The sequence below is a fragment of the Macaca mulatta genome, chromosome 2 (assembly GCF_049350105.2).
Source record: "Macaca mulatta isolate MMU2019108-1 chromosome 2, T2T-MMU8v2.0, whole genome shotgun sequence".
NCBI lineage: Eukaryota > Metazoa > Chordata > Mammalia > Primates > Cercopithecidae > Macaca > Macaca mulatta.
In genome coordinates this window covers 45,481,943-45,508,976 of record NC_133407.1, presented here as the reverse complement: position 1 = coordinate 45,508,976, position 27,034 = coordinate 45,481,943, and the positions used below count along the sequence as shown (strand labels likewise).

The 27,034-nt window shown below is 36.6% G+C and overlaps 1 protein-coding gene across 2 annotated transcripts in view; it reads left to right on the top strand.

The window, feature by feature from the left end:
• Positions 1-27,034, top strand: part of ATR (ATR serine/threonine kinase) — a 121,643-nt gene that overhangs the window by 41,349 nt on the left and 53,260 nt on the right. Inside the window, exons 19-27 of one of the 2 annotated variants that reach the window (XM_015131991.3) lie at positions 17-160; positions 3,067-3,160; positions 4,378-4,503; positions 11,782-11,988; positions 13,227-13,340; positions 16,316-16,431; positions 20,811-20,931; positions 22,714-22,851; positions 23,880-24,090. In XM_015131991.3, coding sequence (XP_014987477.3) covers positions 17-160; positions 3,067-3,160; positions 4,378-4,503; positions 11,782-11,988; positions 13,227-13,340; positions 16,316-16,431; positions 20,811-20,931; positions 22,714-22,851; positions 23,880-24,090 — 1,271 coding nt within the window. The remainder of the gene's footprint in view (positions 1-16; positions 161-3,066; positions 3,161-4,377; positions 4,504-11,781; positions 11,989-13,226; positions 13,341-16,315; positions 16,432-20,810; positions 20,932-22,713; positions 22,852-23,879; positions 24,091-27,034) is intronic. The other variant, XM_015131992.3, reaches the window with a different exon arrangement.

Genomic DNA, 27,034 nt, shown 5'->3' with positions numbered 1-27,034 from the left:
TTGTTTTTTCACATAGAGCTTGGGACTGCTTTGTTCGTTGCCTGGATCATGCTTGTCTGGGCTCCCTTCTCAGTCATGTAATAGTAGCTTTGTTACCTCTTATACACATCCAGCCTAAAGAAACTGCAGCTATCTTTCACTACCTCATAATTGAAAACAGGTATTGTAACTGAAATTAAAGTAAAATAATAACTTTTTAAACTGTATTTTTATGTCTCAAGGTATTAAAATTACCGATGGTAATGTGGAACTGTCACTTTTTTGAATTTCAGGGTTCATCAGTAACAAAAGTAATTGGCATGTAATTACATATTGACATGATGCTATTTCAGTTGTGGCATTGCTTCTATTATAATTATTTCTAAAACTCACTAATTAATAGGTCAGCAGTTAAAAATTATTTTTCATTAATTCTGTAAGTGTGAAACCTAATTTACCTTTGTTTTCACAGTCAAAAGGCAGATAGTTGAATAGCATGAGAAAGGTTAGGCGAAATACCTACTTCCTGCAGCTTACCTTAGTTGAAATCTTTATTACTTCATTGCATTAAGCTTTGAACTAGCCTCTCTTCCTTTAAGCTTTTATCACTTTTCTTGATATTGTTACTAGAACTGTGTTTTAAAAATATCTCTTTATTGGTGTCACTCCGGCATACAAAGGCATTCTGAGATTCTCCATTTCCTAATTGACAAATTCCAAATTACTTAGCCTGATATTGAAGGCTTTCTAAAAATCTGGCCACAGACTATTTCTTACTATCTTCCCCCATAATTTTTCAAAACAGGCATTAGGCTATAGCCAATGTGGACTACTGTTGACAGAACATACATCATTCTTTCCCATTTGTATTTTTGATTCAGGCTGCTTTTTAGACGGGGATGTCTTTCTATATATTTAATTTTTTTCCTGTGATTTTACTTAACGTTGTATATAATCATTCCTTTGCTTGTGAAAAGTTGGGTTTGAAGTACTCCTTATTTACCTACTCACCCATAAGCTATTGCTGGTCCCTTTAGTCAGTTGCAGTAACTATCTAATTAGGGAGAAGTCATAGAAGAAGGAAAAGTTAATGTGTTTTTATTTAATTAAAATACTTCTGTTTTTGATATTTTGTGCATGATAAAACAACAAAATCACTAAGTTAGATTTTGGGACTACTTTTCAAGTACCTTTAAAATTTGTTTTGTACATAGTCATATCTTTGCTGTTTATTACAGAAGTGTCATTTCTCTACCTTTTTCATAATCATAAGAAAAATCCCAACAAGGCATGGTGGCTCATGCCAACAATACCAACACTTTGGGAAGACAAGGCAGGAGGATTGCTTGAGGCCAGGAGCCTGGGCAACATAGTGAGAACCCCACGTCTACAAAAAATACAGAAACATTAAAAAAAAAAAAAAAGACCCTTCGGGAGGCTGAGGCAGGCGGATCACGAGGTCAGGAGATCGAGATCATCCTGGCTGACATGGTGAAACTCTGTCTCTACTAAAAATACAAGAAATTAGCCACGTGTGGTGGCAGGCGCCTGTAGTCCCAGCTGCTTTGGAGGCTGAGGTAGGAGAATGGTGTGAATCCGGGAGGCGGAGCTTGTAGTGACCAAGATCACGCTACTGCACTCCAGCCTGGGCGACGGAGCCAGACTCTGTCAAAAAAAAAAAAAAAAAAAAAAAAGCATGTAATCCTAGCTACTGCAGGCTGAGGCAGGAAGATTTCTTGTGCCCAGAAGTTTGAGGCTGCAGTGAGTTATGATCATGACACTGCAAGATAGAAGACCTTAAGCTTGCTGAATGAAGGCACTACTTTGGCTTTGTTTATTGTTCCATCCCCAGTGACTAGCAGAGTGCTTAGCATGTAATAGCACATAGTAGTTATTTAATATATATTTATTGCATGAGTTAACGAAGACTAGAATTTAGAAACACTTATATTTGGACCCAGAAATATTAGAGCATTTATTATATTAGAAGGAAATTAAAAATTATAGCCCTGATAAGGATTACTTATATATATATATATTTTTATAATTCTTCATGATAATTTGTGTATTGGGGTAGTCTTTGGCTGTCTATTGCTACACTCCAAATCACTCCCAAACCTAGTATCTTAAAACAATGAGCATTTTTATTTGCTCATAATTTTGCAATCTGGACTGTGCTAAGCTGGTCAGTTCTACTGGTCTTATAAGTGGTCCCTGGTGTGGCCACATTCAGCTGGCAGGTGGACTGGGCTGGGCCTCTCTCTCATTCTGTGTAGTCTCAGAGTCTCTCTCTCTGTACCGTGGTCTGTCCATGTTAGTGGCCACACTTCTGACATAGTGACTCGGCTCTCCAGAACACACAAATGGAAACTTGCGGGCATTTTTTTTTTTTTTTTAAGTTCTAGGGTACATGTGCACAACATGCAGGTTTGTTACATATGTATACATGTGCCATGTTGGTGTGCTGCACCCATTAACTCGTCATTTACATTAGGTTTATCTCCTAATGCTATCCCTCCCCCCACCCCCAACCCACAAGAGGCCCCCGTGTGTGATGTTCCTCACCCTGTGTCCAAGTGTTCTCATTGTTCAATTCCCACCTATGAGTGAGAACACCTGTGCGGTGTTTGGTTTTCTGTCCTTGCGATAGTTTGCTCAGGAAGATGGTTTCCAGCTTCATCCATGTCCCTACAAAGGACATGAACTCATCCTTTTTTATGGCGAAACTTGCAGGCATTTTTAATACCTAGGTCCCAAACTGGCACAGCATATCTTCTGCACCGTCTATTTGCTAAAGCAGGTCGCACACTCAGCCCAGCTTGAAGAGGAAGGGACTGTATATATGGGTTTGTATGCTGAGAAGCATGGTTGATTTTAGCACTGTTATAGAGTGATTTTCATAGTTTTGGTCATTTTCCACTAATAATTTAGCTGAGCGTCTTAGACATAATTAGAAAATACTTTGCAGCTCAGTAATCAACTAGCACTTTTAATTATGAATTAAATTGGCCTTAGTTTCAACTTTTGCTTTACATTTTTTTAGTATTCATATTCTTGGCAAATAATTCTTTTTATTCCGACTATTAGGGATGCTGTGCAAGATTTTCTTCATGAAATATATTTTTTACCTGATCATCCAGAATTAAAAAAGATAAAAGCCATTCTCCAGGAATACAGAAAGGTATTTAATTTTTAATTTGTGGTTTAGGAGATCATTAATACAGAATTGTTCCCAAATTCCAATACATTGAATAAAGATCCTTTAGGATCATATCTAGGGATAATATAGTCCTATTCTAATGGCTAATTCCTGGTAAGTAGATAATGCTACCATGAATCCATGACTTTTGGAAGGAAGTTTTAGCATTTAGATTAAAGATGTAACAGCATTAGATAGAACAGAGAGCAAAAAATACAGTTCTTATGCCTTTACTACCTAGACCAAAGTGTCCTTATTGTCCCAAAAAGAAGAGCTACCACAGCGGCATGTCCTAAGAGAAGAAAGGAAAGCTGTGGGACGATTCTGGTTTTGTTGTGCTACAAACCATGACATAGAAATGTCAGATGTGAATGATTCCTGAGATTTCGAAGGGGAATAATGTATAATTCCAGCATCTTAAATCTTAGCTTTCTAAAATTATGAAGATGTTAGTGGTGATTTCATAGCACTTCTGGGTAGAAAGTGGAATATCTGACCTTGGGTGTCACCTTGGGTAGTGAAAGGAAGTGAATTACTTACATAATCTGTAGACCTGGTTCAAAGCTATTATGTAACCCTCTGTAAATTAAGAGAAACTTATACTTCCTGTCAAGAAGTACTTATTTTAGATAAGTAAGTTCTTTCTTAGTTGGGATAAAATTTTTCTCCACGTCTAAAAATTTTACAACGAAATCCCTTTCCCTTAGAATTACTAAAAATGACTTACGCTATATAAAGGAAGGAATGGAAATTTTATTACTTTAAAAAATTGGTTTGGTATAGTTTAATGGTAACTATATAGGGAATTCAGGCCTTTGGAAATGGTTGTTAAAATAGTCGATTAATAAGGTCTATCTCGGCCGGGCGCGGTGGCTCAAGCCTGTAATCCCAGCACTTTGGGAGGCCGAGACGGGTGGATCACGAGGTCGCGAGATCGACACCATCCTGGCTAACACGGTGAAACCCCGTCTCTACTAAAAAATACAAAAAACTAGCCGGGCGAGGTGGCGGGCGTCTGTAGTCCCAGCTACTGGGGACGCTAAGGCAGGAGAATGGCGTGAACCCGGGAGGCGGAGCTTGCAGTGAGCTGAGATCCGGCCACTGTACTCCAGCCTGGGTGACAGAGCGAGACTCCGTCTCAAAAAAAAGAATTAAAAAAAAAAATAAATAAGGTCTATCTCTCTGTGCTTTGTATATAGGAGACCTCTGAGAGCACGGATCTTCAAACAACTCTTCAGCTCTCTATGAAGGCCATTCAGCATGAAAATGTCGATGTTCGTATTCATGCTCTTACAAGCTTGAAGGAAACCTTGTATAAAAATCAGGTATGCTAAGATGATATAATTAAAAATGTATAACAAAGAAAGATTGGAGGCTTAAAGAAAAGATGACAGAATGACATTTTTGTTTGTGATTTAGTGAAAGTAATTCACTATGTATGGTGCTGAGAGCAGGTACATTCTGATAAGACTGTATAAAAGAAGAAGAAAATGAAGAATAGGAACTAAGAATTGATGGAGCAAAGAGAAAATCACCAACAGAAAGAGACAGTCATACTCTTAAGTGCAACATTACTGAAAATAAGTCCAGGATGTGGTATATCAGACTGCTGGCTACAGGGAAGATACTTGAAAGTATGCCCAAGGTTTGTAGTCTCTGAAAATTAGTTTCTGGGGAGTAGTAAAAGAAGAGGAGGGGAAAGGCACTGTTCAGAGACTTAGTCATAAACAGAAAGAAGAAAGTAAGAGGGAGAATTTTAAGGGTCCTGCAGTAGTAAAAGAAATGTACAAAATCAGAGATGAACCAAATCCTCCCCCTGCTACCAGAAAAAGAAGAAAAAAAAAGCTATTCATGAAGAAAACTGCACTTCACTATGCTGACATGGATATTTGTGAAAGAGAAATCCTGAAGCCACTGCAGAATGCTTACTGTTACTGCATATAGCTATTATGGAGGGTTTTCCAGTTTAGAAATTGCACAATATGTGTAGAAAAAAAAATGTATATATGCAAGGTTCCTGTAAGACAAAAATAGAAAATGAAAATAAAGTCTGTGAGTTGATGACAGTTCCTCCTCAAAACCAACCACAACATGGAGGAAAATTGAACTTAGCACTATAATTTGAATTGAATATTTTAAGCATTTTCAGATATAAAAAAAGTTGAATGAAAAAATTAAAAAACAAGAGAAATAAACAAAAACCAAGATGAAACAAGGGTGATTGAACTTAGGAAAGAAATTGAAATGAAGATTAAATTACAAGAACTACAGGGTAGAATGTATTTGACTAAACATTTAGCAAGGGGCATTGAATAAAGGTATAAACAACAACAAAAATTAGAAAAAGGTTTAAAAAGGAGTAAAAAAGATAAAGGAGTAAAAAGAAAAAGTAGTTGAAATGGAAGATTGGCAAAGATTTCACGTGCAAATAATTAGTGTCTCTAAAGAATAAAACCAAAACAAGAGAACAGAATTAATATTTAAAATTATAATCCAAGAAAGCTTTCTGGAAAAAAAGACCTTATCTATATATTGAAAAGACTTGTATCCTGGAGAAAATTGACCTAGGATAATTAACTCTGAGATGTATCCTAGACTTTAATAATAAAAAATCTTCAAAGCTTCCTGGCAAAAGAAATTTTTTCAAAAAATTACTTGCAAGGACAAAAAAAGTAGGTTGGTATCAGAATTCTCTGTAGGAATGTACAGAGTGGGCCTAGAAAATAGCAACATTTTTAAAAAATGTCAAAAAATGTCATAAAGTATGAGTCAAGAAAAAGTCAAGCTGTCTTTAGAGTATCATGGATAAGAACATGGTTTTAAACCTACAAGAATTGAAGTAATATGGTTTTCACAAGTGATTCCTTCCTAAGAGATGTATTAGAGGATGAGCTTCATTAAGTCAAGAGAGAACTGGGGAGACTTTGGCAAAAAGTCTGATGGTTACTGTTTATGTATTTAACAAAATATATTAAGACTAAAACAACAATGGGGCAAGAGTGGGATAATTATGTGTAAATGTTATATTCTAGTAAAGTAGAAATAATGAAATTTTTTTAAATGAGAGAAGGGGGAGAGTAAGGAGTAAGTAAGATAAACTCAGTAATTGTTGCATAAGCAATAACTGGGAGTCAAAATATACCATTCTATACTGGCAAACTAGTTACAGAAAGTCAAATAAGGAAAAAAGGGACTGTAGACATAATAAAAGGTATTGATATATTGGATAGGCTGGGAGCGGTAGCACTGGTAATCCCAGCATGTTGGGAGGCCGAGGCAGGCAGATCACGAGGTCAGGAGTTTGAGACCAGCCTGACCAACATGGTGAAACCCTGTCTCTACTAAAAATACAAAAATTAGCCAGGCATGGTGGCACACCTGTAATCCCAGCTGCTCAGGAGGCTGAGGCAGGAGAATCACTTGAACCGGGGAGGCAGAGGTTGCAGTGGGCCGAGATTGCACCACTGCACTCCAGCCTGGGTGACAGAGCGAGACTCTTTAAAAAAAAAAAAAATGTGTGTGTATATATATATGTGTGTGTGTGTGTGTGTGTGTGTGTGTGTGTGTGTGTGTGTGTGTGATAATTCCAGAACAAAAATATAAACTTTCCTCCTTACCCAAATGAAATATATGATTTTTTTTTTTGAGACAGAGTCTCGCTCTGTCACCCAGGCTAGAGTGCAGTGGCACAATCTCGGCTCACTGCAAGCTCCGCCTCCTGGGTTCACGCCATTCTCCTGCCTCAGCTTCCCAAGTAGCTGGGACTACAGGTGCCCGCCACCACGCCTGGCTGATTTTTTAAAAATGTTTTTTAGTAGAGAATGGAGTTTCACCATGTTAGCCAGGATGGTCAAAGCTCCTGACCTTGTTATCCACCCGCCTTGGCCTCCCAAAGTGCTGGGATTACAGGCATGAGCCACCGCGTCTGGCCCCAAATAAATGATTTCTTAAACACAAAACAGAATAGAGGGAAGAAAGCACTAATTATAGTATACTATATTATAATTAAATTCACTGTATTATAATAAAAAATCTGACAGAATTGTGGCCAAGCATCTCAGTCGCATTAGTGAGTGTGAACAACCTTAAAAGAAAAAAATTTACAAATTGGCTTACAAAGCAAGAAAAAACTCTCTGCCACATGTAGGATACATACCTAAAATAAAGTGATTCAGAAAGGCCAAAAATAAAGGGATAAGCAAAATTATCCAGCTAAGTGGAAAGTATAAATGAAAGCAGGAATTCCAAACAAAATAGAACTGAAGCCGAAAAGCGTTAAATATGACCAAAATGGATACTTTTTAATGCCTGAAGCCATAATTCATAAGGAAGATTTACTAGTTATTAATATGCTCCAAATAATACACCAGCCACCTTGATAAAGCCAAAATAAGAAGCTTAAGAAGATATATATAGAAACTCAATAAGAGGAGACTACCATGCTATTCTCAGTATAAAATAAGTTAGTAGATAAATACATGGAAGATCTAAATAACATAATCAGTAAAGTAGCTATTGTGAATATATGTCAGACATTACACCTTGATAATAGACGCATACTTTATTCTAAAGAGCAGATAGAACTTTCATATTCAAATTGATTATTGTATTAGTTGGCTCTTTGTGTTAGTTTACTAGGGCTGCTGTAACAAAGTACTACAAACCGAATGACTTTAAACAACATAAACAAGTTTATTGTCTCACAGTTCCCATGGCCTAGAAGTTTGAGATGAAGGTATTGGCAGGATTGGTTCCTTTTGAGAGCTTCTGGTGGTTTGCTGGCAATCTTTGGTATTCCTGAATAAACAAATCCATAGAGATAGAAAGTAGATTACTGGTCGCCTAGGGTTAGGAGGTTTGGGGGAAATGGGGAGTGATTGCTGATGGGTACAGATTCCTTTTGAGATGGTAAAAATGTTCTGAAATTAAACAGAAGTGATGGTTGCACTTGTGATATACTTCAATATACTAAAACTTGTGAATATACTAAAGATCATTCATTTGTATACCTTAAAAGAGTGAATTTTATAGTATGTGAAACAAATACTTCATTAAAACTATTTAAGAAAAGATAGTACAGGAAGAAAATAATAAAAATAAAAGAAATGTAGAGAACAGAAAGCAGTAAAATTAATTAATGAGTAAAAATTCTAGGTCTTTGAAAAAACTAGCAAAACTGGTAAATGTCAAATATGTAAATAATAAACTGTTGAAACATAGAAGATATTTAAAAATCACAAGAGACTCCTTTGTACCCTTTTACACAAATACATTTGTAAACATGTGTACTTTTCCTGGAATATATAGTGTATCAAAATGGACTCTAGCTAAAATAGAAAGCTTAAAAGATTAGTTTCTGTAGGAGAAATAGAGAATATTATAAAAGAACTTCATCCATAGGAAAGCACCAGGCCCAGATGAGGGGATTTTTTAATCAAATTTTCACAAACTAAATAGTCTCAGTGGTGTTTAAATTGTCCTGGAGTATAGGAGATGAAAGAAAACTTCCACTTTTATAAAAGCAGCAATATATAACAGTGTTCAGTGGACCCAAAAAAGATAGCATGAAACAAAAAATTAAAGATTATCATATTAATATCAGTGCAAAAAATTATAAATGAAATATTATCAAACAAATCAATTTCACATTAAGAAAATACCCCATGCTGGGTGTAGTGGCTCATGCCTGTAATCCCAACACTTTGGAAGGCCAAGGCACATGGATTGCTTGAGCCCAAGGGTTCGAGACCAGCCTGAGCAATATAGCAAGACCCCATCTCTACAAAAAATACAAAAATTAGCCAGGTGTGGTGGCGCATGCCTAATGTCCAAGCTACTTGGAGGTTGAGGTGGGAGGATCACCTTGGCCTGGGGAGTTTGAGGCTGCAGTGAGCCAAGATCATGCCACTACATTCCAGCCAGGGCAACAGAGCAAGACCCTGTCTCAAAAAAACAAAACAAAACAAAAAAACCAAACCCACAATACCCCATGACCAGTTGCATTTTATTCCAGTATTGCAAAGATAGTTAATACTTAGCAATCCATGAATATAATTCACTATATTAATAGATCTAAAGAGAAAATCATGCTGTTATTTCCATAGATGCTGAATAGACTGACATATTTCATCACCTACTTCGAATGAAAACACTAAAGAAAACAAATTGATGAATATTATCTTAATTTATAATATATGTGTATGTATATGTATGCATGTTTATATATGTATGTATGGGTACGTACCCATACGTACATACATATATACACATACTTAATGGGAAACAAGAAACATTCCCACTGAAAGCAAGGTTTCCTATTACCTGCACTATTTAACATTCACTTGGAGGTATTGGCTAAGGAATTTAGGGAAAAAAAGCAATCAGAGAGATAAGAGTTGGAAAAGATGTAAAACTATCTTTGTTTACAGATGATATGCTTATCAGAGACATAAGAATTGGAAAAGATGTAAAACTGTCTCCATTTCTTATGCTAATATACTTCGGAAATTATAGAGAATTACTGATAAAACTAACTCGACCACAGATGAATTCAGTGAAGTAGGGGATATAAAATTAATGTAAAAATTAATAATTTTCATATGACAAGCAGTAACCAGGTAGAAAATTTTCTGGAATACCTCATTTACAATAGCAACAGGAAAACAATATAGTTGAGAATAAACTTAACAAGAAATGTATAAACCAACAAGAGGAAAATTTTTAAATGCTTCTGAAAGACACAAAAGGGTAATAGATTTGACTAAATGGAAACCATCACTGTTTTAGTCTATTTGCTTTGCTATAAAGGAATTATAGTAAATTACCCTGAGGCTGGGTAATTTATTAAAAAGAGGAGGTTTATTTGGCTTATGGTTCTGCAACCTTTACAAGAAGCATGGTGCCAACATCTGCTTCTGATGATAGTTTCAGCAAGCCTGAGCCTTTACTCGTAGCAGAAGGGGAAGGGGAGTTGGTATATCACATGGTGAGAGAGGGAGCAAGAGAGCGATGGGAAGAGTGCCATGCTCTCAAATAACCAGTTCTCACTTGAACTAATGGAGTCCAGCTGACACCTGAACTAATAGAGAAAGAACTCACTTATTACCACAGGAATGGCACCAAGCCATTCAGGAGGGATCCACCCTTGTGACCCAAACACCTGCCACCAGGTCTCATTTCCAACACTGGGGATCACATTTCAATATGAGATTTGGAGGGGACAGATTTCTAAGCTAGATCAATCCCTTATTGGATAGGTTGACATTATAACGATTTCAATTCTCCTTAGGTTAGTTAATATAATGCAACCCCAATGAATATGTTGCTAAAGTTGTTGTTGTTGTTGTTGTTGTTGTTGTTGTTGTTTTAACTGTAGGAGGTTTATAGTAATGTTGATATGGAAAAATAAAACATGTAAAAATAGCTAGTAAACTCCCCCTGGAAAAAAAGGTTATGAGAATATAGTATCCCAACCAAACATTAATATACTTTGTAGCCACTACAATTATAACAAAGAGGTAATTAGTATATGAGTAACCAGACCAGTGGGAAAGAATAGGAGGTCTAGAAATAGACCCAAGTACGTGTGGACATTTAGTGTATGATAAAAAGTAACACTTCTTATCTGAGTTTTACTTTTAACTGATTACCAGGGTGTGTGTGTGTGGCGGGTGTGGGTGTGGGGGGGGGCGATCTTTACAGCTGAATTAATCTGTAATGTTATTTAAGAAATCATCTATTGAAGATTCTGCATAAGATTAAATGTCTTTTTGTTTTTCTTTTGAAACGTATTACTCTAATTTGTATTACTCATTACAGTTCTAACGTGGAGTTTGAGATGCTCCTATGCACTTTACTTTTGCTAGAAAGAATATAATATAAATGAAGTAATTTTAAAGTGATCACACAAGTACAATATCTAAATCTTCACTGTCTTGAGAATAGTTTCTTCTTACTTAACATTTTATTCATTACAGCATCCTGAAGAGATAGCTGAAAAAAGACTATTTGAATTAACATATTTATCATTAGGCTACCTCTTTCTTCCTACCTCTTTTTTTCCATCCTCACAGACCCTTTTTTATATCTTTTTTCCTTCTTTACTAGTTTTTATACACTTTTCAAACTTCTTGTTTTAACTAATAGTTGTTCCTCCTTCACTTATCTACTGAAATATCTGTCCACTGCTTTTAAAAGTTACTGTTTTTTTCTTATTCATTGCTTCTTTGCTGTATAAATATATTTGTTATCGTACATATCATATGATATTTTAGTTATTTGTCTGTTTTCCTTTTAGACTGTGAACTTGTTAAGATTTGTTTTACTGATTTTTTTGTATACTGATAGAATGCACAGTAACTGCTTGTTTAATGGATTAATGATTAAAGACTTTCAGACATTTAATGATTCTAATTGTACAGGACATATTGTGAGCTATGTTATGCGGACTCATCAAAAACTAGCTGGAAAGAATGCAGATACAGAAATTTAATTTTGTCAATATTTATGTTAGATATTCCTTAATATTTTTAAGCTTCCTAGCTCAGGAAAGCATACTAGTTTGTAGAAATTACATATAAATTTTCTTTCTACTTTTATTTTAGGAAAAACTGATAAAGTATGCAACAGACAGTGAAACAGTAGAACCTATTATCTCACAGTTGGTGACAGTGCTTTTGAAAGGTTGCCAAGATGCAAACTCTCAAGCTCGGTTGCTCTGTGGGGAATGTTTAGGGGAATTGGGGGCGATAGACCCAGGTCGATTAGATTTCTCAACAACTGAAACTCAGGGAAAAGATTTTACGTTTGTGGTAAGTAGTGGAAATTTGGAATGACAAAAGAGTTCTCTGTCCTATTGAGGTTTATATATTCCATTTACAAGAACTATTCAGGGTATTCTTAATGACAGCTTCACCTAGAACCAGACAATTAGTTAACCTCTGAGTTTATTTCTTAATACTATTGCAGAAACCTTTAGCCAAAAGCAATAAAGTTTGAACCCCACCCAGGGTGTTATATTCTTATAAATAAAGCTTCCAAATATAATAATGACAATACTTAAAAAGCCTAATCAATTATTTAAATATTACTTTTTAAACATTATTGTTAGTGTTTCCATGGAAAACTAGTTTCCAGGATATTACAATAATAATGTTTTGTAGTCAAATGAGTTTGGGAAATCCATATAGAACAAAATTAAATGTGACTTTTTTTTAACAATAATAATGTTTTGTAGTCAAATGAGTTTGGGAAATCCATATAGAACAAAATTAAATGTGACTTTTTTTTTTAAAGTGACTTTTTATGTATCTGTGTGCATTGTGAATCTCTAAGAATATATCTCCAAGAGTTATAATATATGAGTATATTAAAATTATTTCTTAGAGTTTCTCAAATGACTCTTGGGCTCTACAGAATGCAATGTAGGAGATGCCATGTATACATTTTGCTTTGTTTTTTTTTTTTTTTTTTGAGACAGAGTCTCGCTCTGTCAGCCAGGCTGGAGTACAGTGACAAGATCTCGGCTTATTTCAAACTCCGCCTCCTGGATTCAAGTGATTGTCCTGCCTCAGCCTCCCGAGTAGCTGGGATTACAAGCGCGCACCACCACGCCTGGCTAATTTTTGTATTTTTAGTAGAGATGGCGTTTCACCATATTGGCCAGTCTGATCTTGCACTCCTGACCTCATGATCCGTCCTCCTTGGCCTCCCAAAGTGCTGGGATTACAGGTGTGAGCCACTGCGCCTGGCCTACATTTTGCTTTTTAAGGGTTAAAAAACCAACAATGCAACTTGTCAGAGATATGCAAAAGTTCAATAATTTTTTGTACACCTTAGAAATAGCCTAAAAAGCTTTACATTTTGGCTTTGTAGCTACAGATTATATTGTAGTCTTAATACCAAACTTAGTTTGAACCTGTCTTTTCCTTTGTCTAAGTTAAATTCACTTAGGCAGTTAAGTTAAATTCACCATGGAAGAAGAAGTACACCTAAGAAAATTTATAGCAGTTATCCTGGAATTTTCTTTTTTTTTTTTTTTCTAATTGAGACTGGAGTAGAAGATTCAAGCTTTGCCTATGGATTATTGATGGAACTAACAAGAGCTTACCTTGCGTATGCTGATAATAGCCGAGCTCAAGATTCAGCTGCCTATGCCATTCAGGTGAGAGTGGATATAGTCATTACTGGCTTTAAATTGTTTAATTCAAATACGTTATAAATTCTATACTCGTGAAACTCCTATTTGTTTTAATTCTCACTTTTATCAAAGTTATACAAGTTCATGATAAACATTTTAGAGTACAGAAGCATACCTCTTAAGCAATTATTATAGGTATAGTTACTTTCAAAATGTTTGTATGTATATACAAATATATACTACTGCCTCAGCTTTGTGACCTAAGTAAGTGAGTTACTTAAATCATTCTAGGCATTGAAATAAATGCCCTAAGGATGTTCACAGCTCTAAAATTATAAAATTCTGTTTATTTTTCTATGTACAAGCATAACCCAGAGATAGTATGGGTTCAGTTCCAGACCACCACAATAAAGCAAGTATCTCTATAAAGTGAGTTACATGAATTCTTCGGTTTCCCAGTGCATATTAACGTTATGTTTACACTATACTATAGTCCATCAAGTGTGCAATAGCATCATGTCTAAAAACCAGTGTACATGCCTTTATTTAAAAAATACTTTGTTGCTTAAAAATGCTAACCATCATCTGAGCCTTCAGCAAGGCATAATGGTTTTGCTGGTGGAAGATTTTGCCTTAATGTTGATGGTGCTGATTAATTATGGTGGTAGTTGCTGAAGGTTGGGATGGCTGTGGCAATTTCTTAAAAAAATCAGACAACGAAGTTTGCCACATCAATTGCCTTTCATGAAAGGTTTCTCTGTAGCCTGTGATGCCGTTTGATACCATTTTTCCCACAGTAGAACTTCTTTCAAAATTTGAATGAGTCCTCTCAAACCTTGCCACTGCTTAGTCAACTAAGTTTTTGTAATGTTCTAAATCCTTTGTTGTCACTTGAACAGTGTTCACAGCATTTTGAATGGAACCACAATAGATTCCCTCTCCAGAAACCACTTTCTTTGCTTATAAAAAGCAACTCCTCGTCCATTCAAATTTTATCATGAGAAGGCAGTAATTCAGTCCTATCTTCAGGCTCCACTTCTAACTCTAGTTTTCTCGCCGTTTTTATCACCTCTATACTTACTTCCTCCAGTGAAGTTTTGAGCCTCTCAAAGTTATCCAGGAGGGGTTGGAATCAACTTCTTTCAAACTCCTGTTATTGTTGATAGATAATTTGACTTCTCATGAATCATGAATGTTCTTAATGATATCTAGAATAGTGAATTCTTTCCAGAAGGTTTTCAATTTACTGTGCCCAGATCCATCAGAGGAATTACTGTGTGTGTCCTCTATAACCTTATAAAATATATTTCTTTAAGTAATAAAACTTGAAAGTCAAAATTACTCCTTGATCCATGGGCTGCAAAATGGATGTTGTGTTAACAGTCACGAAAACAACATTAATATCCTTGCACAGCTCCATCAGAGCTCCCAGGTGACAGGTACATTGTCAATGAGCAGTAATATTTGGAAAGGAATCTTTTATTATGACCAGTAGGTCTCAACAGTGAGCTTAAAATATTCAGTAAACCATGCTGTAAACAGATGTGTTGTTATTCAGGCTTTGTCACTGCATTTATAGAGCACAGGCAAAGTAGATTTCACATCGTTTTTAATTTTTAAATTTTTTTTACTTTTATTGTTCTAATTTTCAATTTTTGGGTATATAGTAGACGCATATATTTAGATTTAGCCTAATTCCTAACAGCTCTAGGATGTATGGAATCGTCAATGAGCATTGACTTCAATTTAAAGTCACCGGTTGCATTAGCCCCTAACCAGAGAGTTATTAACCTGTCCTTTGAAGCTTTGAAGCCAGGCATTGACTTCTCTTCTCTAGCTGTGAAAGTCCTGGATAGCATCTTCTTCCAACAGAATAGAATAATTTTAGCTAGATCTTCTGGATAACTTGCTGCAGCTTCTCTATCAATAGTTGCTTCTTCATCTTGTGTTTTTATGTTATAGAGACAGCTTCTTTTCCTTAAACCTCATGAACCAACCTCTGTTTGCCTCAAACTTTTTGTTTTTTTGTTTTTTAAGAAGTGCCCCTTGAATCATATCACTTCAAACTTTTTTTCTGTAGCTTATTCTCCTCTCTCAGATTTCATAGAATTGGAGAGAACTAGGGTTTTTCTTTGGATTAGACTTTGGCTTAAGGGAATGTTGTGACTAGTTTCATCTTTTATCCAGACCACTAAAACTTTATTTCAGCAATAAGACTGTTTCTCTTTCTTATATTTGATGTATTCATTGGAGTAACACTTTTAATTTCCTTCAAGAACTTTTTCTTTGCATTTATATTTGGCTGTTTGGTGCAAGACACCTAGCTTTTGGCTTGTCTAGGTTTTTGACATGCCTCCTTTATTAAGCTTAGTCATTTCTAGCTTTTGATTTAAAGTGAGAGATGTGCGATTCCTCCTTTCATATGAATACTTAGAGGCCACTGTAAGGTTATTAATTGGCCTAATTTCAATATTGTTATGTCTTTGGGAATATGAAGTCCCAGGGAGAGGGAGAGGGACGGAACAGCTAGTCAGTGGACTGGTCAGAACACACACGACATTTATCGATTAGGATCACTGTCTTATATGGGCACAGTTTGTGGAGCCCCAAAGCAATTACAACAGTAACATCATAGATCACTGATGACATATCACTATAACAGATATAGTAATAATGAAAAAGTTTGAAATACTTTGAGAATTACCAACATGTGACACAGAGGCATGAAGTGAGCATATGTTGTTGGAAAATTGGTATTGATAGATTTACTCCATGCATAGTGGCCACAAACCTTCTATTTCTAAAAAAAAAAACAAAAACAAAACAAAAAAACAAAAACAGACAAGAAAAAACGCAGCATCTGTGAAGCACAAATCAAGCGAAGTGCAGTAAAATGAGTTATGGCTGTGTTTTAATAACTAAAATATGTAGAACATTGATGAAGATAAAGCATTATCTGCTTCATTGTGGACTTACAAATATAAAATATGTATTTGTAGGAGTTGCTTTCTATTTATGACTGTAGAGAGATGGAGACCAATGGCCCAGGTCACCAGTTGTGGAGGAGATTTCCTGAGCATGTTCGGGAAATACTAGAACCTCATCTAAATACCAGGTATGCAGGCTTATTTAATGTATTTTCATAAAATTGTTTTTATATAAAAATTAATGTGATTTTTTGGCCAGGCGCGGTGACTCACGCCTATAATCCCAGCACTTTGGGAGGCATAGGCGGGCAGATCACAAGGTCAGGAGTTCAAGATCAGCCTGAGCAACATGGTGAAACCGCATCTCTACTAAAAATACAAAAATTAGCTGGGTGTGGTGGCGCACACCTGTAATCCCAGCTACTTGGAAGGCTGGGGCAGGAGACTCACTTGAACCCAGGAGGCAGAGGTTGCAGTGAGCCGAGATCATGCCATTGCATTCCAGCCTGGGCGACAGAGTGAGACTTTGTCTTGGGGAAAAAAAAAAAAATTCGATTTTTGATATAGTTTTTTAACATTAAAAGTATTTTGATATCTCTTTATATGTATTTTTCACTATGATTTATGCTTATAATTTGTCTAGATGAGAAGTGCAGTCTGCTCATTGGGTTAAATTCTACAACTTTAAATATTCAGATAAATTTATTAAAGTTAAAAGGATTGATTTTTAAAAGTTCAACAGTCGGTAGTAAATTGAAAGAATGTACTTTAAGCTGAATGTGAGTTGAATTCTTTGATAGGTATAATTAATACAGAAATTTAAAGTTTAAAGCTAGTCAGAAAGCCTTTAAAAAGCCCAATTAAAGATTTTCATTACTGCCGGTTTCTCCTCATGAATATATTTTCGCCCTCTACTTTTAAAAAAAGTGTATTTAGGCCGGGCGCGGTGGCTCAAGCCTGTAATCCCAGCACTTTGGGAGGCCGAGACGGGCAGATCACGAGGTCAGGAGTTCGAGACCATCCTGGCTAACACGGTGAAACCCCGTCTCTACTAAAAAATACAAAAAACTAGCCGGGCGAGGTGGTGGGCGCCTGTAGTCCCGGCTACTCGGGAGGCTGAGGCAGGAGAATGGCGTAAAAACCCGGGAGGCGGAGCTTGCAGTGAGCTGAGATCCGGCCACTGCACTCCACCCTGGGCGACATAGCGAGACTCCGTCTCAAAAAAAAAAAAAAAGTGTATTTAATCTCTTAAAAAATTTAAATGACTTTGTTAGGACTGATGAAATACGCAAGATGACATGCAAATTCATGAAGCATTTTATGTTTTTTAAAAATCCATACAATTATAAATTATTTCTATTTAGAAACTGTACTTTTTGGTACCCTAGGTACCCATGCATATTAGATACTTGACTTTGGACAAATAACTTCTTTGAACCTTAGACAGTGCCTAGACTTATCCTAAAATTCTTTATAAAAGCCCCGAGGTATGCATATTTATTTCCTAGATAATTTTTTATACTTAGAAATCTTTTAAACATCATTTTATGTTGTATGACTAGCATTATTAAATAAGTGACTAGCATTATTATTATTAGCCTTATTAAGGAAGAATTATTAGTTTTTATTATTTTTGAGACACAGTCTCACTCTGTTGCCCAGGCTGGAGTGCAGTGATGCGGTATCAGCTCACTGCAGCCTCTGCCTCCTGGATTCAAGCAATTCTCCTGCCTCAGCCTCCCAAGTAGCTTGGATTACAGGCATGTGCCACCATGCCTGGCTACTTTTTGTATTTTTATTAGAGATGGCGTTTCATCATGTTGGCCAGGCTGGTCTCCTGGCCTCAAGTGATCTGCCTACCTGGGCTTCCCAAAGTGCTGGGATTACAGGCCTGAGCCACTGCACCCGGCCACTATTAGCATTATTTAAAAAGTAAAGTAAAAGACTAAAGTTAAAATTTGGATTTTTGTTTTTGAGGACTCCATACTTCCCCCATTTTCTTAGTCTGTGTTTTGTATAGCACCTGTAGAGGTCAAAACATTTCTGTAATCTATTGGAAGGTTTATGGCCTTTAGAGTCACACAGGCTTAGGTTTGAATGTTGGCTTTGCATTTGCTAGCTCTGAAGTCTTGGGCAAGTTATTTAACATTTCCGGGTTTTAATTTTTTAATTTTGAAAACATGGATAATTTTACCCACTTTGTATGGTTATTGTTAGGAATAAAGGAGATAATATTAAAAAGTACTTAGCAAGTTTTTGGGGGAGAATTTGTGAGGTTGGCTATCATCTGCTTCATAAGAAGTAGAAGCCAACGTTTCTGCCTACTTGTTTTCTTTTTTTCGTAGGAAGCAACTTTTAAGTGGTCGCTTAAAAGTGTGATCTTAACAAAGCAATGAAAATTCTTTTGTTCTTTAGCTTTTATACCTGAGCAGTTAGAATAACCTCTTGAATGATTCCTCAATGATAGAAGTTAGGAGATTCACCTGGTTGGGATCTGCCTGTTGAAACTGGAGCCACATAAAAGAGGTTGATAGAGCGCATTTTCAGTAGCGTTGATTCCCTTTTGTATGAAACACTAAAATACCAGGTTAGCCTGTGGCTCAATTTTATAGCTTGGACTGCTTGATATTTACTCCAGAGGACCTAGGGAAATACAGAATTTCTTAAAAGCATATTCATATTTTTGCTAGCTTTATACTCCCTACTTTATGTTTTTTTTTTTTTTTTTTCCTTTAATTCGGGCTCTTTATATGTAATTACTAAGTCTGGATTAAAGGATGACTATATTTGGGAGATTGAAATTTAGAACCAGACAGAACAACTGCAGTTCAAAATTGCCGTAGAAATAACTTTAGGAGAAAACATTAGGATGTGACTAGGCAGAACCTGGCTTGTATCCCAGTATCAGTAGTTTTCTAGCTAAGTTTACTATAATTTTGATAAAAATCATCTAGAGAACTATACTCGTGATAATTCAAAATAGGGATTTGAATTTTTTTTCCTGGTTTAGTGTGATGGTTAACTGAGAGATTATTGGATTTTTCAACTGTTAGAAACTTGGAATACAGTGAAATTTTATATACATATAAAATTTGGGTATAAAACTTTGGGTATAGGCATTTATTTGTTATTTCCGAAGCTTTTATTGGTGATTTGAAAGAAACCCATGCCACTCAAAAAATCCTACACACGGGTAGCTGTAAGATGAGAGCGCTGTGAACGTGTTTAAATGTTAATGCTGAGGAGCAAATAGAAAGGGCCATGTTGAAGTAATGTGAGAGAGAAGTGATAGTTGGTATAGTAAGGACCCCAAGGAGCATCTAGAATGGGAGAGCCATGGCCTTTACAGGGAATTAGAAGGAATAAGATCTCTCTCTTTTTTTTTTTTTTTTTTGCAATAGGGAAAGATAAAATAATGGATGGAACACAGCTAAGTTTACAGATTTCATTGTGGGAAGCAATGATTTTGTTTTTACTCCGAAGTAGGAGGTATAAGAGATGGCCTCATTGGCTGAAAGTGGCAATGGAATTTGGTGTAGGTAACTTTAGGAGGGTGGTGATGGTTTGAAATAATCACTGGAAAACAGAAGAGAGCCATAATGAAAACTTAGAAGGAATTCTGTAACTTTAGCGGCCCACTGACATTGAAGACTAAGAATACATAGTAGTACTAATCTTATAAGTGGGTTAGTGATATTCCTGTATCGATGCAGTGGCCTGAGTATCATTTCAGTAAAGGCCAATATTTAGACGGATTCAAGGTTGGGAGGTTAGCAGATGAATACTGCTGGAAAAGACAGTGTGGCAATGGAGTGGGTAGATGATATTACCAAGAGAATGCTAGAAATGAAGGACCATACAGACTAAGATGGTTGTGGAAAGAGGCAAAGAGACGGGGGTATCATAGATCAGGAGAGCTTAGCAGGGTCACGGAACAGAAGATCTCAACAAGAGAGAATGGATGTGCTGGAATAACTGGGTGAAAAAACTAGAAATTTAGGAAACTATGACTATACAATGAGATGTCTAAATAATTGATTTTGAAGTGAAGAAATTCTTTGAATTAGCATGGGAGCCCTGATAATTCCTGAGCCTGATAAGTAGAGGAGAAAGTCATTGGAAAGTTCTGAGCTTGATTAAGTGTTCCAGCTAGACACTGAAGTCACCCAGGATGATAACACCACTGGGGAAGAAAGAAAACCCTGAGCAATGTTCTAAAGTTATCAGTGAGTTTGGTAATCAGTGAGTTGAGTAGTTGCCCATAATGAGGAGTAGAAAATAGTAGTATACCTGGGTGGCTTGAACTTCAAAGGAACAGATTTTTCTTATACAAGAATAAAGTTGGAAGGATCTGAGGAAGACGAGGGGGCAGACTCGAATCCTTAAAAGTACTTTAGATGTGCAAGAATGATCTACCTCACCCCTAAGAAGGATGCTGGAAAAAGGTAAGCAGATTGCAGTAAAGGCAAGGCAGTACTACAGTAGTCACTGAAGAAGTTGCTGTAATTTACTAAAATTCTATACAGGTGGATTTATCTTTTTAATAAACAAATTTTCAAAATTACAGATACAAGAGTTCTCAGAAGTCAACCGATTGGTCTGGAGTAAAGAAGCCAATTTACTTAAGTAAATTGGGTAGTAACTTTGCAGAATGGTCAGCATCTTGGGCAGGTTATCTTATAACAAAGGTAAGAAACCCTGTTCATTTTGTTCACTGAACAGAAATTTTAAAGGAAACCAGAACATCTATCTGAATGCATAGTACACACAATAGTCATTGAAGTATTTGTGCTGATAATCATAGAAATTTTTGAAGAAAATGTTTACTAATAGAGAATAATTTCTCTGTAGTTACTAATAATAGTTTCTGAGTGAAAAGTAATTGTTTCACCAAGAAAATTACTATGGTCTTAATGTGTGTGCAAAATTGCATTATGTTTGTTCCTTTTATATTGTAAAATAATACTGTGTAAAAGGATGTAAATGCTATGTCAGAGTTTTTTACATAATAAAAAGACATTCAATAAAGAGATATATTATACTCTAATGGCATTTCTAAAAGAAGTTATATTATCTGAACTTTCTCTAAAATAAAAGTAAGGATTTTTAAAATGAATTTTCATGGAAAAACAGGTATATTTCTATTTCCTTAATGAGAAATTTTTACCTGCTGGATAGACAAAAGGTACTCTGTGTTCCAAGAAAATGTTTACAGTATATTTAAAATTTATAATTTTTGTTTTTAATTCACATTTCTTTTTTTTTTTCTTTTTTTTTTTTGAGACTTAGTTTTGCTCTTGCCCCCAGACTGGAGTGCAGTGGTACGATCTCGGCTCACTGCAATCTCAGTCTCCCAGGTTCTCCCGCCTCAGCCTCCTGAGTAGCTGGAATTATAGGCATGAGCCACCACTCCCGGCTAATCTTTGTTTTTTTTGTTGTTGTTGTTGAGAGGGAGTCTCACTCTGTCGCCTAGGCTGGAGTGCAGTGGAGTGATCTCCGCACACTGCAAGCTCCACCTCCCGGGTTCATGCCATTCTCCTGCCTCAGCCTCCCAGGTAGCTGGAATTACAGGTGCCCGCCACCACGCCTGGCTAATTTTTTGTATTTTTTTTAGTAGAGACGGGGTTTCACCGTGTTAGCCAGGATGGTCTCGATATTCTGACCTCAGGTGATCTGCCCGCCTCTGCCTCACAAAGTACTGGGATTACAGGCGTAAGCCACCGTGCCCCGCCTTTCATTAACATTTCTGTTAGTGTTTTAAAATATCATTATACTAATTTTAGTTGGTAACTTCAAGACATTTTCTTTTTTTGGAGGGGGGGACGGAATTTCGCTGTGTCACCAGGCTCAAGTGCAGTGGCACAATCTTGGCTCACTGAAACCTCTGCCTCCCGGGTTTAAGTGATTATCCTGCCTCAGCCTCCCGAGTAGCTGGAACTACAGGCAACCGCCACCACACCAGCTAATTTTTTTTTTTTTTTTGTATTTTTAGTAGAGACGGGGTTTCACCATGTTGGCCAGGATGGTCTGGATTTCTTGACCTCGTGGTCCACCCGCCTTGGCCTCCCAAATTGCTGGGATTACAGGCATGAGCCACCGTGCCCGGCTGACATTTTCTTTTTTTTAACGAATATACTGAAAATATAATGTGTGAAATGTGGAATACTGTTAACTATTTTCAGCTGTGGAATATTGTGAGTTTTTTTTTTTTTTTTTTTTTGATTTTTGGCTTTGTATTTGAAGAAAAAATCTCTTTAAAATTTTATGAGTTCCACAGTGTTAGCAAATCAAAAGTTAAGTCATAACAAAATTTGACTTCAACCCCAAATAATTTAATTAAAAATTAATTAAATTTTTTTAAAATTTGGAAATGAATACTTGCCCTTGATAAATTATCTCGCATGCTAGTTTTTGACATTTAATCAATAGATTAAAGTGTGTTACTGTCTCTACACATTTTGAGTTTACAGGTTCGGCATGATCTTGCCAGTAAAATTTTCACCTGCTGTAGCATTATGATGAAGCATGATTTCAAAGTGACCATCTATCTTCTTCCACATATTCTGGTGTATGTCTTACTGGGTTGTAATCAAGAAGATCAGCAGGAGGTAAGATAAATCATCTTACTTGGTTTTTGAACATGTGAAACTTATTTTCTCCAATGTTATTTGTATTAGAAAGACTACCTATTAGTAGGAAATGTAGATCTATGTATGGCTATGTATGTTCATTTACATATCTTTGCCTATTTGGTGTGTGTATCCTTTTAATTGATAGACGTTCTATGTATATTCTAGCTACCAATTTGTTGCCAGTCGTATTTTCAAAAATTATTCCAACTTAGTCATTTTCTTTTTAACCTTTTCACCTTTTGCCACGCAGAAATTTTAAATGTAAATGCAAAATTTATACATCTTTTATAGATTATTAATTTTAAGCCTTTTATGTGATGCCTTTCCTTATGTCATGAATTTATTTGCTATATTTTCTTTTAATTCTTCTGTTTTTATATTGTCTTCAATTACTCTGAAATTAATTTTGCATATAGTGTGAGATATTACTGAAAGATTTTTTCACTATTAACAGTTTCATTATCATTTGTTGAATAATCTAGAATATTTTCAATTTTTTAAAATTTTCTTTAGTCTTTAGCATATTTTCTTTTTAGACTAATATTTGGATAGATTTAATTATAGATAAGAACAATAATGTATTATTGATCAATTGTGCTTTCTTTTTCTTTTTTTGAGACAGAGTCTCCCTGTGTTGCCCAAGTTGGGGTGCAGTGGTGCTCTCGGCTCTCTGCAACCTCCACCTCCCAGGTTCAAGTGATTCTCCTGCCTCAGCCTTCTGAGTAGCTGGGATTACACACATGTGCCACCATGCCTGGCTAATTTTTTTGTATTTTTAGTATAGACAGAGTTTCACCATGTTGACCAGGCTGGTCTTGACCTCAGGCGATTGGTCTGTCTCAGCCTCCCAAAGTCATGGGATTACAGGTGTGAGCCAACATGCCTGGCCGACTGCGTTTTTTCTTTTGAAAATTTTTGCCTTAGAATGGTTAGCTTTATATGTCATATAATTGTTAAATGGTATTATATAGATATTATTATTAACTATAAAATGGTTCTCATAGGTTTATGCAGAAATTATGGCAGTTCTAAAGCATGACGATCAGCATACCATAAATACCCAAGACATTGCATCTGATCTGTGTCAACTCAGTACACAGACTGTGTTCTCCATGCTTGACCATCTCACCCAGTGGGCAAGGCACAAATTTCAGGCACTGAAAGCTGAGAAATGTCCACACAGTAAATCAAACAGAAATAAGGTAGACTCATTGGGTGAGTTATCACTTCTGTTTATTTTCTTTTTTTTTTTTAAACTATTCACCAATTAACTCTTCCCTTTATCAGTTCCATAATTTAAGCGCTAGCTTAAAAAATACCTTGTTTTGTCTTTGTTGTTGTTGTTATTGTTGTTGTTGTTTTGGAGACGGAGTTTCCCTCTTGTTGCCCAGGCTGGAGTGCAGTGGTGTGTGACCTTGGCTCACTGCAATCTCTGCCTCCTGGGTTCGAGCAATTCTGCTGCCTCAGCCTCCCAAGTAGCTGGGATTACAGGTGCCCACCACCATGCCCAGCTAATTTTTTTGTGTATTTTTAGTAGAGACAGGGTTTCGCCATATTGGCCAGACTGGTCTCGAACTCCTGACCTCAGGTGATCCATCTGCCTTGGCCTCCCAAAGTGCTGGGATTATACAGGCGTGAGCCACCGCACCCAGCCGTTTTGTGTATTTTTAAAATGGGTGATAGTGTGGCCTTTTCACTGAGAAGAAACAGTGAATTTATAGTCAAAAGACCTTTCTCTCTTCTTAGTTGGACAAGACACATACTTATTTTTTCTTTGTATAAAATGGGGTTAATATTTTTATTTATTAATTTTTTTTGAGATGGAGGCTTGCTCTGTTGCCCAGGCAGAAGTGCAGTGGCAGGATGTTGGCTCACTGCAACCTCCACCTCCTGGGTTCAAGCAATTCTCCTGCCTCAGCTTTGTGAGTAGCTGGGATTACAGGTGTGTGCCACCATGCCCGGCTAATTTTTGTATTTTTAGTAGACAGTGTTTCACCATATTGGCCAGGCTGGTCTCCAACTCCTGGCCTCAAGTGATCCACCCACCTCAGCCTCCCAAAGTGCTGAGATTACAGGCGTGAGCCACCACACCTGGCCAAAATGGGGTTAATATTATCTCCCTTAGGAGATTGTTTAGAGGAATAAATGAGATGATGAAATTATAAAGTGTGAAATAAATGAGATGATAATATTGTTATTAACCTAATCCTCCATGTTAACATATTATATGTTCCCTCAGTTTGTGTGTGTGTGTGTGTGTTTGTGTGTGTGTGTGTGTGTTTGTGTGTGTGTGTGTACTCTGGTCTTTGTCATTCTTCACTTGGAAAATATTCTTTGTAATCTTTTTCACATTTAAGTTTTACATTTCAAGGGAGATTTTATTTATTTCATGGCCTAAAGAGAAGCTATTTTTGTTTATTTTTCTTGTCTGTAGTAGTGTTTGGTATCTAGCCAGCTGTCCAGATATGCTTATATGCATTACTACACTACACCCTGCTATATCTTACCTTGCACTTTTTTTTCCTGTGATATTACAACTTTCACTAAGAAGAATCTTGATTTAAAAATGACACCTGCTAATTTGTTCCTATGGTATGAGCATTGATGAGAATTATATTCATCACACACTAATAGATATTCTTACTTTCTTTTTTTTCATTCTTGCAATAAGTGGATGGTTATAATCTGGCCTTATACCTCAGCTGTTCTCACGGACATCAAGTGTTTTTCCTGCAGGCTTTCAGGCTAATTGAAAAACTGACTATCTAACAATCCTTTAAGAGGCCTTCCCCTTCCATAATTCTCAATTTGTGAGCCTCTCCCTCTTGTTGTTCTGTTGAAGCAGATACATTCCTGTTATTAAGCAAAACAGTTTATCATTTTTCTAAAATTTTCTGGACTTGCCAATAATTACCTGCTTGGGGAATGTTTTTGTCTGGAATCTGGCTATTAATATATTTTCATATTTAACAATTAAATGTTTATTTTTAATGTTTTTTTTTTTTGAGACCAAGCCTCTCTCTGTTGCCCAGACTGGAGTGCAGTGGCGTGATCTTGGCTCACTGCAGCTTCCACCTTCTGGATTCAAGTGATTCTTATGCCTCATGCCCAGCTAATTTTTTGTACTTTTAGTAGAGACAGGGTTTCACCATGTTGGCCAGGCTGGTCTCTAACTCCTGGGCTCAAGCAGTCCATCTGCCTCGATCTCCCAAAGTGTTGGAATTACAGGCATGAGCCAGCACAACCGGCCTGTTTGGTTTTATTTCTGCATGTCAAAATGGTACTGTAAAACCAAACACTCTATTATCACCATTTTCAGTGACAGTAGCTTTTTTGTGTGTGTGTGTGAGACAGAGTCTTACTCTGTAGCCCAAGCTGGATAGAGTGCAGTGGCACGATCTTGGCTCACTGCAACCTGCACCTCCAAGTCTGAAGTGATTCTTGTGCCTCAGCCTCCCGAGTAGCTGGGACTACAGGCACACGCCATCATACTCAACTAACTTTTTGTATTTTAGTGGAGACAGGGTTTCACCACATTGCCCAGAGTGGTCTCAAGCTCCTGAGCTCAGGCAATGCTTCGGCCTCCCAAAGTGCTGGGATTACAGGTGTGAGCCACTGCGCCTGGCCAAAATTCTAGCTTTTAAGAATAACATTTGTAATGGTTGAAAAGTACAATACCTTTAACATTTCTTTAACATTTTTGTAGAGACCCCTATCTCTACAAAAAATACAAAAATTAGTTGGGTGTGGTTGGTATGTGCCTGTAGTCCCAGGTTACTCGCAAGGCTGAAGTGTGGGGATCGCTTGACCCTGTGAGGTTGAGGCTACGGTGAGACAAGATCACACCACTACACTCCAGCCTGGGCAGCAGAGCAAGACCCTGTCTCCAGAAAAAAAAAAAAAAAAATCATAATTTGAAATCCTCTGCAAATTTTGATGGAAATAAGGACCTTATTTTAAATATAATCTGTTTAGAATATACTACCTTAGGCCAGGCACAGTAGCTCACATCTGTAATCCTAGCACTTTGGGAGGCTGAGGCAGGAGGATCACTTGAGTTCAGGGGTTCAAGATCAACCTGTGCAACATAATGAGACCTCATCTTTGCAAAAAATACAAAACTTAGCCAGGCATGGTGGCACATGCCTGTGGTCCCAGG